Raw genomic sequence first — 14609 nt, 5'->3', positions numbered from 1 at the left:
AGATGATTTTTCTCAAGAACATTTGAAGCTCCCACCTTAAGGTTTTCCTGCACTTTTTACAGCAGAAGCAACATTTGTGAAACACGTATTTGTCTGCTGTGATTTTTTCCATCTGGTAAACTGGCTTCAGACAGGCTGAGCACATCTCGTGACAAGCTGGTTGGAACTGACGGGAAAAAACGAGACTCGGTTAAAACTCACAAACGTTTTGGCAAAAATGTACAAAAGCTTTCAAACACAAGTCAAATTTTAAATGAACAGACAAAATTGATAAGATTTTTCAAAGCTTAGAAACAACCAAACTAAGTCTCTAACCAAAATAACATTTAAACAAATTAAATAATTTTCAAATTAAGAGCATCAAGAACACAACAAACGTGTAACTATTTAGACATCAAACCCCTGACTTTCTGACAGATGAAACTGTGGATGTGTAGAGTGCCTCGATGGAAGAGCCTGACCAAGGACCGTGGACGTTTTGGACGTGTACACCTTGTTTCCAGAGTTGTCAGTCCTCTCGTAGTTTTCTGAGACAGTTTTTGTCCCCATGATGCTTTTCCCTTCGTGGTCCGTTTGTACTTCCAGCACACTCATCTCTTGGTTAGCGTCTTGTTGACTGTGACCTTGTTTTTGCCTTCCTTTTTCACTCCTGTCAGAGCTGTTGCACTTAAATGTCTTTGTCGTCCGAAACCGCTCTTCAGCCTTTGGGCTCTGCAGACACGGCAGACAGGTGGGGGCTTCCATTGAGTTTTCGTCCATTTTTCGAATTGCTGACTGAAGAGTTAGGCTTAGGGTTGGGGGGTTAGATGGAGGAATTTGTTGTTTTATAGCACTAGCACTTGTGTTTTGTGGTGGGATGACACTTTCCTGTGCTTCCTGGGTATTCATTTCTCTACTGTTGCCTGAAGACAATGGTCCTTGAAATGTCCCCATTGACTCTTTCAATAAACGTGATAAACCTGCAATATCTGAGTCAGATTTCAGTGCAGACACAGAATAAAGGGCCTTCCTGATGGTGTCTTCTATGTCCTTGAGCCTAGCTAACGTCTGTTCTTTTAGATTTATGATCTCCTCACTCGCACGCTCAAGATCTCCATAAACGTGTTCCATGGAGGACTTGCTTTCCGTTTTATCGGGTGGTGATGGAACCGGCTTCTCTTTGCATCTTGATCGGATATTTTTTTGTTTCTTTTTGTTTGGACCAACAACCCATTCGGGAACACTCTCAAACACTCTCCTGAGAGACGGTACATCTACTTTGCTTGTGTCCTGTTCAATTTCCTCAACACGACTGAGAATTATCTGCAGTTGTTCTTGCTTTCTCAAGTTGTCAAAAATCTCCGTGGCTTTCACGACGTTCCCTCTCACAATTTCGTCCATATGTATTGACAGTCGCTGTCGCCGCTCGTCCTCTGTTTCGGTTCGTCCTTTCTTTTCCCTCATCTCCACTTTGCTGACTTGCTTTGTGTCTTTTTCAGACTTGTCTTCTCTCTCAGTGGTTATTCCACGGGTTGAAGGGTTAGTCAGAACAGATTGATCTCCTGTGTTACCTCCTGGTTGGTACTTTGGGTTCTTGACATTTAATTTGGCACATTTTTGTCTCTTTGGTTTTACGGGGGCAGTCTTAACTGAAATTGCCTTTTTACCTTCAAATTTCTGACACGCTCCATGAAAATCTATGTGGTGTTCTTCGGTTTCGTTCATGTTGCCCCTTTCTGGATCTTCCCCAGCCTTTGTCTGTTGCCCATTGACAGCAATACTTTCTAAGTTGACTTGAACCTGATGCCTTGGTTCACTTTGTTGCAACGTCTGCTTATCATTATCCAAACTTTCATGACCAGTCATTGACTCATTGGTAGATTTAATCAGAGGCTGCTTATTTTGCATTATGCATGATTGCGGAACATGAGGAGCCGTTTCTTTGGTTCTCACCGTAAAAATCTCAGTTGTCTCTGGATTTATTGTTGTAGCTGGATGAGTATCTCCTTGTTTACTCTTTAGATGTTCAGGTTTAGGAGGGAGCGGCGGTTTAGGACCAATGGGTGTTTTAGTTTGCTTTGAAACAACGGTATTAGGTCCATGTACTGTTTCAGTCACTTCTTGCTCTGGTTGGACTTGAGCTGGGCGAAGCTCCGTAGTATTTTGGTTTTTATTTGTTTGTGATGTTCTTTGATGAGAATTGGAAGCGTTTCTGTATATCATTGCAGCTCTGAAATCTCCTCTTGTAACATTAATGTTGGACTTTTCCAAGGATTCCAAAGCTGCTTGAATTTTACCTTCAAAAACAACTTCCTCCTCTTCTGGTTGGGGCATTTTGTGTGAACTATGTGATGTCGGATTGGGCTGTTTCTCATCTAATGCTGTTCTACAAGTCTCAGCAGTTTGAAGTTTCTCTGGATTGTCATCTGAGTTTTTGTGTTTCCATTCTGATTCATGTTCTGAGGTAATATCTGAAGTTAATAAGGGTTTATTCCAACTCAGCTCCATGCCTGATTTAACTTCTGCATCAATATTTTCCTGAGATAATTCCATTTCTGTTCTTGATAATTTCACACCATCTGATTTTTCTTCTGTACAGATTTTTTGTGACTCTTCAAATGACTGATACAATGATTTAGCCTCTTTTGTGGCTTGCTGAAGATCTTGGATAGCAGTTTGTAGATCACAGTTCTCATCTACATCATTCACAACATCTGCTAACTCTGCTTGGTAAACCCTTCCATCATCCTGTGGTACATCTTCATTCTCTCTAAAGGTATTCTTAGCATGCTGGTGGTGTAAAGATCGGACATTACATTCATTAGAGGACTGTCTTTTTCCAGATGCATTAGAAGTAATAGCAGACTGGAAACACGTACCCTGGATTTGATTTTTATCTTCAGAGAAAATGCTTTTTAATCTCTTCACATCTACTGGGGCGTACTCTGAGATACCGTCCCCAGACAGATCTCCTCTTTGTTCCTGGTTAGGTTCTTCATCCCATTCAACATCTATTTTGTTTTGAGATGGTTCCTCCGTTTCAGCTGTTGGTTCATCACCCTGAAGAGATTTTAAATACTCCAAGTCCCCCTTTTCGATACAGCTCTTGAAGAGCTTTACATTAACCTTTAGGCGAGGCCAGGTTGACTCCCAGCAGGTTTGCTCTTCAGATGTTTCTTGAGGGCCACTTTTGGTTGATGTTTCATCTGTTTTACTCATGCAGCCTGTTACTGTCTCAGATTCTTTATAGTCTGCAGGTTTTGGAGGGCTATAACTCTTCACGTCTTCTTCATCAAAGTACTTGTAGAGGGAATAAACGAGGACTGCCGCGTCTTCTTGGATAATCACTCCTTTCCTCAGAGAGTTGTCCTGATTGAGAATATCTTCAACAAGCTGGACCACGTTGGCGGTTTTGAACTCTGTGTCTTTGTTTGGGTTGAACTGATGCTGGTGGACCAGTACATCCACCACCGCGGCCTTCATAGACCCTTCTTTATCCTCCTTTAGGTAGGTGATCTGAGGTTTTAGGTTTACCCGTGGTAGCAGCTGGACTATAAAGTTTTGTGCACCACCTTCAGCAACTTCATCATAATTGATCTCAGGTACACCCTCTGATAAGATGAATTTAGCCTTTTTGGCTCTCATTGTCTCATTTACCTCGATTATTGTCCCAGAAGATTGGATGGCTTTAACTTGAAACAGGAAATTCAAAGTTTCCTTGATGTTTTCCATCATCGTCTCAATGTCATCCCAGTTCTGATGCCTAATCTTGTCAAATGGCATCGATTCAAAAAGGTGAGTTCTGTTCTTTACGTTGGCTGTCAGGCAGTCCTCACGTGCTGTGATATTTTGATTTGGCATCATGGATGTGCGCTCGTGGGAAATCTCCTTTTCTATGTTTGTTGAGATGAAAGGGTTGTTTTGGAGAAGGGTAGCACTTGTTTTTATGTTTCCACTTTCCAAGTCAGTATAAGGCACAGTGTTGTCTTCAAAGTCGTCCCCACCAGAGTGTTGGTGTTGGGTTAGGGTTTGACTAACAGGACCACACGGCCCTTGAGGCTCATCCACCAAATCTCTGGGTTTACTTTCATCTACTACATTTTCTTTGACAGAATGTTTGTTTGATTTTTTAATCTTTTCTTTATCCAAAATTATAGATACATTCCCTTGAACCTTCTCAGGATTTGACTTGGACTGACTCTCAAACATTCTTCTGGTGGCCTGAACGTCCACTCTTGTCATCTCTTCTTCAACCTGATCATTAAAATCTGGTCTTAAATCATGAAAATCATTGCTGTTTGTGTTTTCTTTATGATCATCAGGGATGTTTTCACTAGAATCACATCCTTCCTCTCCTTTATGCACCATATGGTTCTTTGTGTAAGGAGGCACATCAGCGCTGGAGCCACAGTTCTCAAATATCAAGCATCTTGAAAGGACCTCTCCCTCGTATCCAGTTTCACCAACTGTCGCCGTTTCTGAGCTCAGGACCTCAGCAAACTCCTCGTCCACCACATCATCCAGCATCCTCAGCTCTGGGTGGGTGTGTTTCAGGAGCCTCTTCAGCTCACTTTTCTGACGTTGTTGGTGCAGCTTTTGTTTGGAAAGCTGAGCTGGCTTTAATTGTTGAGATTGTTCTAGTTCTGCCACATGTTCGTCTGGTTGAAACGGTGGGGGGTCGTCCATCTTTTGGAGGAAGTCTTCTTTAATCTTGGAATAGCAAAGTAACGCTTTTACTATTTGCACCCTTTTAAATCAGGGTTTGGTCACCGAAAGCCATGCTGCAGATTCCTCAAGCATACTTATGTAAAAGAGTCATACAGTTACCACCCAACTCATGCCCGTTGGACTTACTTCCACATGACAGGTGTAACAGATTAAAGGTTGCAAACAACCACAGACACAGCCACAAAACAGATTAAACAACACGGTGTTGAATGTGCATCAAACACAGCCATCATGCAAAAAATCTGGGGACATCTTTTACCTTTGTTGGTTTTACTTTTTGCCCAGATTCACGTGGCTGAACCTGCTCCTAGATAAATAAAAGGAAGAACATCTGAACAGTTTTATATGTGTATAATATATATATATATATATATATATATATATATATATATATATATATATATATATATATATATATATATATATATATATATATATATACATATATCCAGACTGATCTGCATGATTAAATGTTCTCTTTTAGGAATTAATTCCTTGTTTATTTCTAGTTCTATTCATTTATTTCTATTTATTTATTTAGATGTATTTCTGTTTATTTATTACATAATAAAAATAAAAGGTTTTCAGCTGATTTCCAATGATTTGATTTAAAAAATAATCTTTTTACAATTAAATATGTGGTTTAGCTTTACGATGAGACTACTTACATAAATGAGTAAGACATTTGTAATAATAAATTATTTTTCAGGTAATAAACACTTTATAAGCATTCATAAAAGTTTTGACACATTAGGTAAAAAGCACAGCACTGATCTGTTTTCTGTGTCTTTAAATGCTTTTAAAATTCTTCCTAATACTTTATAAGTTCTTTGCAGACTAATTAGTAAACAATTTGTAAGGTCATTGCTCATACGGGCAATACTACTGTAGTGTTATCTAAAAAATATATATATATGTTTCAATTATTTAATGATCAATTATAATTAGCATTTCTGCTCTGACATTAAATACAAATTAAATGGGAAATTTTGATGAAAAATAGAATCTAACTCTTTATTATGACATGTCACCTATGAAGACCATTTAACTCTATACATGTGCTTTAAATGGTTAAAACGACTGATAATTTGATGTTCAGTCCCGTTTTCTTCAACATACAAATAAACCAAAATGACTGTTTTTTAATAATGTTGCTGAAATTTAATGCCTAAAATTCTGTTTTAGAGCAAAATTGTGTTTTAAATTAAAACAAGACAATTTAGCTTTTTACATGAATCTTTTGAACAATTACTGTGAAAAAAATAGAAATGAACACTTATGTTCGTTTTTTCCGAATTACCCATGATTTCTTGTAATGTTTTAATGCACATTTGATCTACATGTCATCAAGTTGTTCTTATTTATTTATTTTTAGCCAGGTTTTCACTCATTTCCTGACTATTTCAATGTTTATTGAGTCATTTGGAAGAAAAATGTTTTTAAAAATGAATGAAAACTCAGGAATTTTCAAATGTAATGTTTCTACTATACAAAAAACTCATAATAATTAACTGGTAAATATCCACAATAATACATTTACCGTTTTGTTATTGGCACCCTGATTGGTCACTTTTGACATATAGAGAGCAGATATGGCTTTGACTGACACGACTGACAGGATCTCTTTGGTCTGGATGAAAGAGTTGTCTCTGAAGTCTGCAATCGATCTCCTTTTTTCATCTGCAGAGACACATATTCCCATTTATAACACACACACACACACACACACACACACACACACACACACACACACACACACACACACACACACACACACACACACACACACACACACACACACACACACAGCACCAAAGGCTGTTTTCTGCTCATATTAACGTCCAGTGTTTGTTGGTAATTAGTGACATGACTTCCTGAGTAGATATCTAACAGCTGTCATGTGGCTGAGTTATAAATGCACGCTTGTGGTGGAGCAGGAAAGACACCTGACTCCACCGACTCACATACTGAGAGTTAAAGCAGGAGTGAGTCGCTGCAACAAGCTGAGTGAGTTTAGAAGTAAACACACGTCTATGAGCAAAAACATGTCATTTAAAGGAAAACACACATTTCAGCAATTTTAATGTTTTTGGCCCAACAATGTGTTTTTACCCATTGGCAAGGAAGAAAAAGAAACTATAGAAAAAAATGATTTAGCCTTTTCTTATTTCAGCTTATTATAGACAAACAATCAGAGGAACTGTTGTGAGTTTTTGCAAGGTTGGAAAATGTGTTAAATATTTCATTTGACCATTTCAAAGTTCATTATTCTAATACATCACTTAAATAATCTAAAAATGATTTTCTATTTTAGAAAATGGAAATCTATTTCCCGTAACCAGACACTTTAGGCTCAAATAAATAAAATAAATGGTTAATGATTAGATAAATTAGCTTAAAAGCTCAAACAAATTAATGCAAATTAAGGTCAACTAGATTCTTTTTATTTTTACGTTTAAATTATTTACAGTCATTCAATAAACAAATGAGTTTTGTTCCCAATTAGAATCAACATATTAGATTTTACAGTGTACAGGACATTGTTCTCCAGGATCACAAGATTTTATAAATATTTATGGCGACGTTGAGTCGTCTTCAGGTAAAATCTTAATTTCTACTCACAGACGAGGAACACCTCCAGGTTCTTTAGCCAATATAAATGCAGTTTTGTTTGTAATGTCTGTAAATTCCTTTTGGTTTGAGTCCATTAAATAAAGTTTCTGCCTCTCTATGTGGCTCCTTCTCTCTGTCTCATCTGTCCCGGACACAGCCGACCCTTTCACCCTCTTGGTGCCTATTCAAGACTCGTGGCTCAGCAGCTATTTCTGTTACACTCTAAAGTGACCCACTGGCCCACCAGCCCAAGTCAATCACTTTGCAGAGTCATAGATAACATCCGCAGAATAGAGATATTTATTTTTAGATTGTCATTACACATCAGTGCACTGCAAAGCTAAATTATGTTCCATAATCCACATCAGTTTGAATATATTTTAATTTTGGTCACGTGTGGGTTAATTTCATTGAGTTTTTGCTTATTTTTAACTTTCACCAAACCATAAAATGGTTTAATCTTTGTTCAGTTGATAGTAAAAATGCTACTTTGACCCTAGGATAGCTGATATAATTACACTTTGAACATTTATACACACAGTACAAATTTATCACGTCAAGGTTTTTGGTTATTGTGGAGATGGCTTTCTTTGTTGCCAAAACAGGAAGTGGAAATATTCATATGTGGAGCTCACCTGCTTCAGATGCGGCCATCTTTTCAAAATTAACGCCGGCTATCGTTCTTCTCCTCTCAATCTGGGACTGGTTCATCACCTGATTCGCCAACTGGATAGATAAATAGTAAGATCATGATGGGTCAGTTGAATTTAATTCAATTTTTCGTGGTTGCCCGAGCCTCATCAGAAAAGCTTACAATCATCTGCATAAATGATAATATGCTGGAAAACAAGCAACAGATGGAGTTTTTACTAAGGGTAGGAATCGATTAAAAATAATCTAATTCATTGAAGACTTTGTAATTAATTAATCTTGATTAATCACATTTTAGTGATTCAAGACAATTTGCGCCCAAGCATTTTTTCAAAATAAATAACAATGTTAGTAAGGCACAGATGACTTACCCAAACTTCAATGAGTATATTTCTGTAACCACAAGGTCTATTTGATTACTTTGATCTAATTCCGAAGGTAAGCGTTGTGATATTTGTAGGGATGTGTAAATATTAGTATATGTGTTATTAATGAAGTGTAAATGGATATAATAATAATAATAATAATAATGCATTTTATTTCAACAGCGCCTTTCTGAACACTCAAGGACACTTTACAGAGATAAAATACACAACAATAAAAGATAAAACAGCATAAAACAAACAGACAGATTGGAGCAACGAGAGTAATTATTGGAATGCTAGACGGAACAGGTGAGTTTTGATATGGAACATTGTAAATATTGTGAACTGACCTGACCACTATGTGGCAGCAGATCACTGCTAATATAAATACACTCACCTAAAGGATAATTAGGAACATCATACTAATATGGTGTTTGACCCCCTTTCGCCTTCAGAACTTCCTTAATTCTACGTGGCATTGATTCAACAAGGTGCTGAAAGCATTCTTTAGAAATGTTGACCCATATTGACAGGATAGCATCTTACAGTTGATAGAGATTTGTGGGAAGCACATACAGGGCACAAAGCTCGCGTTCCACCACATCCCAAAGATGCTCTATCGGGCTGAGATCTGGTGATTGTGGGGACCGTTGTAGTACAGTGAACTCATCGTCATGTTCAAGAAACCAAGTTGAAATGATTGGAGCTTTATGACATGGTGCATTATCCTGCTGGAAGCAGCCATCAGAGGATGGGTACATGGTGGTCATGAAGGGATGGACATGGTCAGAAACAATGTAGGTAACAACAAAGGTAGCCCGTGGCATTTAAACAATGCCCAATTGGTACTAAAGGGCCTAAAGTGTGCCAAGAAAATGATAAATGACCTGCACTTGTATAGCGCCTCTCAGAGTAAGGACTCCAAAGCGCTTTACACTACAGTGTATCATTCTTCCATTCACACACTCATTCACACACTGATGGTGATGAGCTACGATGTAGCCACAGCTGCCCTGGGGCACACTGACAGGGGCACCACCCATCTCTCCGACCACCATCAGCAGGCAAGGTGGGTTAAGTGTCTTGTCCAAGGACACAACAGCAGAATTCTCTGTCCGGAGCCGGGATCGAACCTGCAACCTTCCGATTACTGGACAACCCGCTCAACCTGTTGAGCTACTGCTGCCCCCAAAGTCTAGGAAGAGCATTCTCACGTAGCTTCCTCTGGGCTCCAGGTGACTCAGCGCAGTGTGGAGCGCTATGGTGATAGCATCCTCGGTGGAACGGTTTGCCCTGTATGCAAATTGATGGAAGTCCAGAGTGGGAGGCAGACAGGTTCTGATGTGCTGACAAATCAGTCTCTCAAAGCACTTCATCACTGCAGGCATAAGTGCAATAGGCCTGTAGTCATTTGGGCTGTGCACCGCTGTCTTCTTGGCGATTGGGATGATGGTAGATGTTTTTAGGCAGGGTGGGACGATGTTTTGCGACAGGGAAAGGTTGAAGATTCTAGTGAAGACTCCGGACAGTTGATCAGCACAAGCTCTTAGATCCTTTCCATGTATTCCATCAGGACCTGCCGCCTTCCTTGGATTTACTGACCTCAGAACACTCCTCACTTGATGCTCCTGAAATGTCAGTATACCGGTGCTGGGAGCGGGTGGAAGTGGTGTCACAGTTAAGGGCCTGATATTCTCAAAGCGGGCGAAAAAGCGGTTTAAATCCTCAGCCAGCAAGGCATCAGTCCTAGATGTCACCTGGTTCTTGCTTCTGTAGTTTGTAATGTGATTGATCCCCTGCCACATCTTTCTGGGGTCATTGTCAGCAAAGTGATCTTCAATCTTCCTCCTATAGGTAGCCTTGGCTTCCCTGATGCCTCTGTTCAGCTCCGCCCTGTATGCTGCCCTGTCCCCTGACTTGAAGGCGGTGTTGCAGCTTTTTAGGAGGGATTGCACTTCGCTGTTCATCCACGGTTTTTGATTTGGAAACATCCTGATCCTTTTGTTGATGGTGACACTGTCAACACAGTTTCTGATGTAGGAGAGTACAGTATCCGTATACTCTTGGAGGTTGTGGCTGGAGAATAAATCCCATACAGTTGTAGCGAAACAGTCCTGTAGTTGAGACAGGGCTCCTTCAGGCCAGGTTTTTATTGTCTTTGTCTGGCGCTTTGTTTTCCTCAGCAGGGGCGTGTAGGTGGGAGTGAGGGACATGAAGAGGTGGTCAGATCCAGCCAGGTGAGGTAGGGGTGTCTCTCTGTAAGCATGACTGATGTTTGAGTAAACATGGTCCAGAGTGCTTTCCCCTCTAGTAGCAAAGTTAAGCAAATTTAGGAAGCACAGTCTTTAGGCACGCTTTATTGAAATCGCCGGCAACAATAAAAACCCTATCGGGGTGGGCGAACTGTTGTTTATTGATGGTGGTGTGCAAGAGGCTGAGAGCCGTGCCAACGTTGGCATCCAACGGTATATAAACAGCTAGCACTATCACCACAGTAAACTCCCTCGGGATATAAAAAGGTCTGCACGAAACTGCCAGAACCTCTAAATCAGGAGAACAGTGTGTGTGGATGATACTGCTGTTGCTACACCATTCGTTGTGAACGTAAACACGGAGCCCCCCTCCTTTGCTTTTACCTGAATAGCTGGTATTTGCCAGAAACAGGCAACCTGAGGCTGAAACCTACGTCGATTATGTTCTGTCGGCTGTGATAAATGTTGGCGTTGCAGAAATTTAGAAATAGACACAGTAAAGATAATAAAAACAAGCACCAAACTGGAGAGCTAAGAGCAGCTGCGCTCGTGTGCACCGCCATCTTGTCACGATTGATGAATGCTGCGTGTACTTTGCTGTAATAAAGGTTACATGGATAATGTTGCTGCCTGCTGCTTTCTACTTTCTACAAAACATAAGAAAGTCGATTTTTTTTCTTCCTTTTTTTTCGTCACTACTTCACACAGAACTTTTTCCTGACCTTTAACTCCTGAACCATGACGCATTAACTCATACTTTGTTATCCTTCTTTCCACCTTGGGTGTTCAATTTTAAATCTGTGGATTAGTTTATTGTGGATGTACTTTGTTTTATTGGTTTTACTTCATTGTTCTTTTTAATAGTTTTTATGACATATGTGACTATTTCTGCTCGTGTTGTTTTATTATGTGCAGCTCATTGGTCGGTTGTAATGTCATGTTAAATGTGCTCTATAAATAAAGTGGTATGGCATTGTCATGAAGAGTGATTTGTTATGATTGATTTAATTGTAGTTTTGGTTTTGTTTGGAGATCGTAAAAATGGTTTATATGGTCTTGTAGCCCAAGCTTTGCAATTTCCTTAAAGGTGCAGCTTGATTATTGATATACAGGGCCCAAATTGTGATGCTAAACTTTTCCGGCACCCAACTCGGGGGCACTCGGGCTTAAACGGGCTTTTAACATATTAATTTTTTTCTAAATAATTAATCGTAATAAATGTGTTAAATTCCCACTCTTAGTTTTTACCTAAATTATGCTTTGAAATTTAATGGGTTCTTAATTTAGAGAACAGGAGCAGATCTACGGGGAAAGGGGTGGGGGCCCCTTTCTGTAGAGCTTTGCCCCCCCCAGATCACCCTTAATTTTCTGCCGTTAAAATGCCTTAAGCTCTCTTAAAAGTGATGGCTACAAACCCGATGACTACACCAGCAGCCTAACGTGACCTTTAAACTTGTAAAGAGATTTTATTTACCTTTTGAGCCACATGATCCTTTTTATTCTCAGCAGGTGGTTTATGCTCTCTTGCAGTGCCATGCACATCCTCTCCATTCACCACTGGCATGTCAGCTTTGTACTTCTGTGTTTCATTTGACATCCTAAAGCTGCTCTTTACTCTCCTTTTGGCAGTGTCGCTCGACTCAAACACAGCCATAAGGGCCTCAATGGACCCTGTGCTGTTTTGAAGGCTACCCGTTGATTTGCTGCGAGTCAGGTTGGTTTTGACTCCGACTTTTTCTCGCTCTTCATTTCTTTTCATCAGGGACTCCAGGTGAGTTGTTGGAGTTTTCACTGAAGGTGATGCCACCTGAAAACGACGCAGGAAAATAAGGTTTACGTTAAGCAAACTGATTCACTCAGTCCTGTTGTCTGATAAATGACGTTACCTCGTTTAACGCTTTCTTTGTCTTTGCTTCTGATTTTTCCACTGGAGTTGGTTGAACACCTGAGCTTTTTTCCACAGTAGTTTGATACCTGTCACATGAACATACGCCACATTAACCAGCTTACAGTTTTTAAGTGACAGGGGCAAAGCGGTCCAAACCAACCAGGTAGTGAAAGAGTAATTCACTAATATGATCTTTCAGTGTCACCAGACACACCCAGACCTGATTACTGTCAGACCTGGAGGATTAAGAAGTCTGACAGCATGAAGTTGGCTAGATTATTTCAAAAAGTAACACATCATGTCCTGTTCTGAAGAACACAAGAACCCAGGACAACACTGAAAGCACTACTGGCATCATCACTTGGTTAAGATTAGGGTCAGATGTTATGATCCAATGCTTGGAGAGAGATGGGCATAAAAATGGCATCATGGGAGTTTATGTCCCCGTCTCACCTTTACAAAAAAATAAAAATAAAATGAAATAAACATCTGGATGATCCTTGAGGATTTTGAACATTCTAGAAGGTGGATGTCTCGTTATGTCTTTTGAAAAACTGCATTTCAGAATAAAACATCATCCCACCACGTGAAAAACATGGTGGTGGTAATGTGATGGTCTAGGGCTGCTTTGCTGTTTCAGGACCACTTTGGACGATGAATTCTGCCTCTAGCAGAAATTCCTGCATGAGAATGTCTGACCTTTGACCTGAAACAGGCTGAACAGGCTGAACGGGGACAAAATCCCCGCACAGTGATGTCAAAGGCTCGTTACCACCTCTACTAGTCACACGTAGCAAACCGTTTGCTTTTTTCACATAGGCCAACAATATGCACGCCAGGTTCACTGTTAATTGTGAATCGCTTTAATGAAAAGCATCTGTCTGACATTGAGATTTTGTGGCTGATATGAAAAAACCCCAAAAACCAAAAAGAATAAATCAGCTGTACCTGGCCACTAACTGGGACACAGTCTTGTCCCGGAGTCCTGTGTCCGTCCAGATGGACCTGTCTCCTGATGAGGACATGTTCCTCAGTGACTGGGTGCGTCTCAGGTCCCACTCCATGGTCGCTCCAGCACAACAAAGCTTCCAAAGTAGCAAATCATGGTAAATCTGCATGTTTGTTAATACTTCTAGGAATATTTGCACCTTTAGTTTCTGACTAACAAATGAAGATTCTAAGTCCCGTGTCTCTCCTGATGTCCCCCTGTCTAACAGCAAAGGGGAAGCCAAAAGTTACATCTTATTTTTGTAAGAAAATACATTTTCAGGAGGAACTTTACCTGTCTGATGTTATTCCGTGTCTGCTCCTTGCAACAACCTGAAGAACTTCCTTAGCATCACACGACCTGCACATGATGTAAGGAGCAAAGTCCTTTTCCCTTCCTTATTACCTCTAAACTGTTTCAACTGATTGGTGATTTACACGGGGCTGCACAGTGGCGCAGTGGTTAGCGCTGTTGCCTTGCAGCAAGAAGGTCCTGGGTTTGCAGCCCAGCCTGGGGTCTTTCTGCATGGAGTTTGCATCTTCTCCTTGTGCATGCGTGGGTTCTCTCCGGGTACTCAGCTTCCTCCCAGTCCAAAAACATCACTGTCAGGTTAATTGGTCTGTCTGAATTATCCTTAAAGAGACACTGTGTAGTTTTTAACATTAATCTCTGGAAATATCCATCAAAATTTTGTTGTAAATGAATTAAAAGATGTCAAGTTGTTAAAAAATATTGGCAATTTCATAACGTATAACCATAAAAATCTGTTCTAATATATGTTGGAGCAGGAGTGACGCCATATTGGATGCCATGTTTCCTTCTACGGAAGCCCGTGAGGACAAACACATTCACAGATTTGTAACAAATAGTTACATAACTTTCACCAATAATAAACATAGTTTTTTTTACACATTTGCTTCTTCACTCGTTGCCAGTGGTGAAAGTGTCATGTTCTGTGTCCCCCTGGTCCCCAGCCCCTTCCTGTTCTCACTCCAGGTTCTCCTCTTGTGTCTCATTAGCATCCCCAGCTTTCTCTAGGCTTCCCTCAGGTTTCCTTCTAGTCTCTCCCCGGTAATTCCTATTTTTAAATTAGTCCTCCTCATCCCTCTAGTTATTAGTTGTTTATATTTCCTCTTAGTCTTTAG

General features: G+C 40.1%; 1 protein-coding gene across 2 annotated transcripts; it reads right to left on the bottom strand.

Annotated features, from left to right (window-relative positions):
• Nucleotides 1-33: 33 nt before the first annotated feature.
• On the bottom strand, nucleotides 34-13845 carry LOC107382815 (xin actin-binding repeat-containing protein 1). Of its 2 annotated transcripts, XM_015955126.3 has the most exons (8): nucleotides 13759-13845; nucleotides 13425-13561; nucleotides 12475-12562; nucleotides 12063-12395; nucleotides 7956-8046; nucleotides 6248-6387; nucleotides 4967-5014; nucleotides 34-4689 (listed from the first exon to the last, which is right to left on the bottom strand). In XM_015955126.3, the coding sequence occupies exons 2-8, from the start codon at nucleotides 13538-13540 to the stop codon at nucleotides 388-390; spliced, it is 5118 nt and encodes a 1705-aa protein (XP_015810612.3). In that variant the 5' UTR covers nucleotides 13541-13561; nucleotides 13759-13845; the 3' UTR covers nucleotides 34-387. The 2 variants fall into 2 exon arrangements, with proteins under 2 accessions (XP_015810612.3, XP_070409273.1); XM_070553172.1 differs by lacking the exons at nucleotides 7956-8046; nucleotides 12063-12395; nucleotides 12475-12562; nucleotides 13425-13561; nucleotides 13759-13845 and adding an exon at nucleotides 7330-7949.
• Between the last annotated feature and the right edge of the window lie 764 nt (nucleotides 13846-14609).

This window comes from Nothobranchius furzeri, chromosome 7 (assembly GCF_043380555.1).
Source record: "Nothobranchius furzeri strain GRZ-AD chromosome 7, NfurGRZ-RIMD1, whole genome shotgun sequence".
Classification (NCBI taxonomy): Eukaryota; Metazoa; Chordata; class Actinopteri; order Cyprinodontiformes; family Nothobranchiidae; genus Nothobranchius; species Nothobranchius furzeri.
The sequence above is the reverse complement of the archived record's forward strand: the minus strand, read 5'-3'. Positions and strand labels throughout refer to the sequence as shown.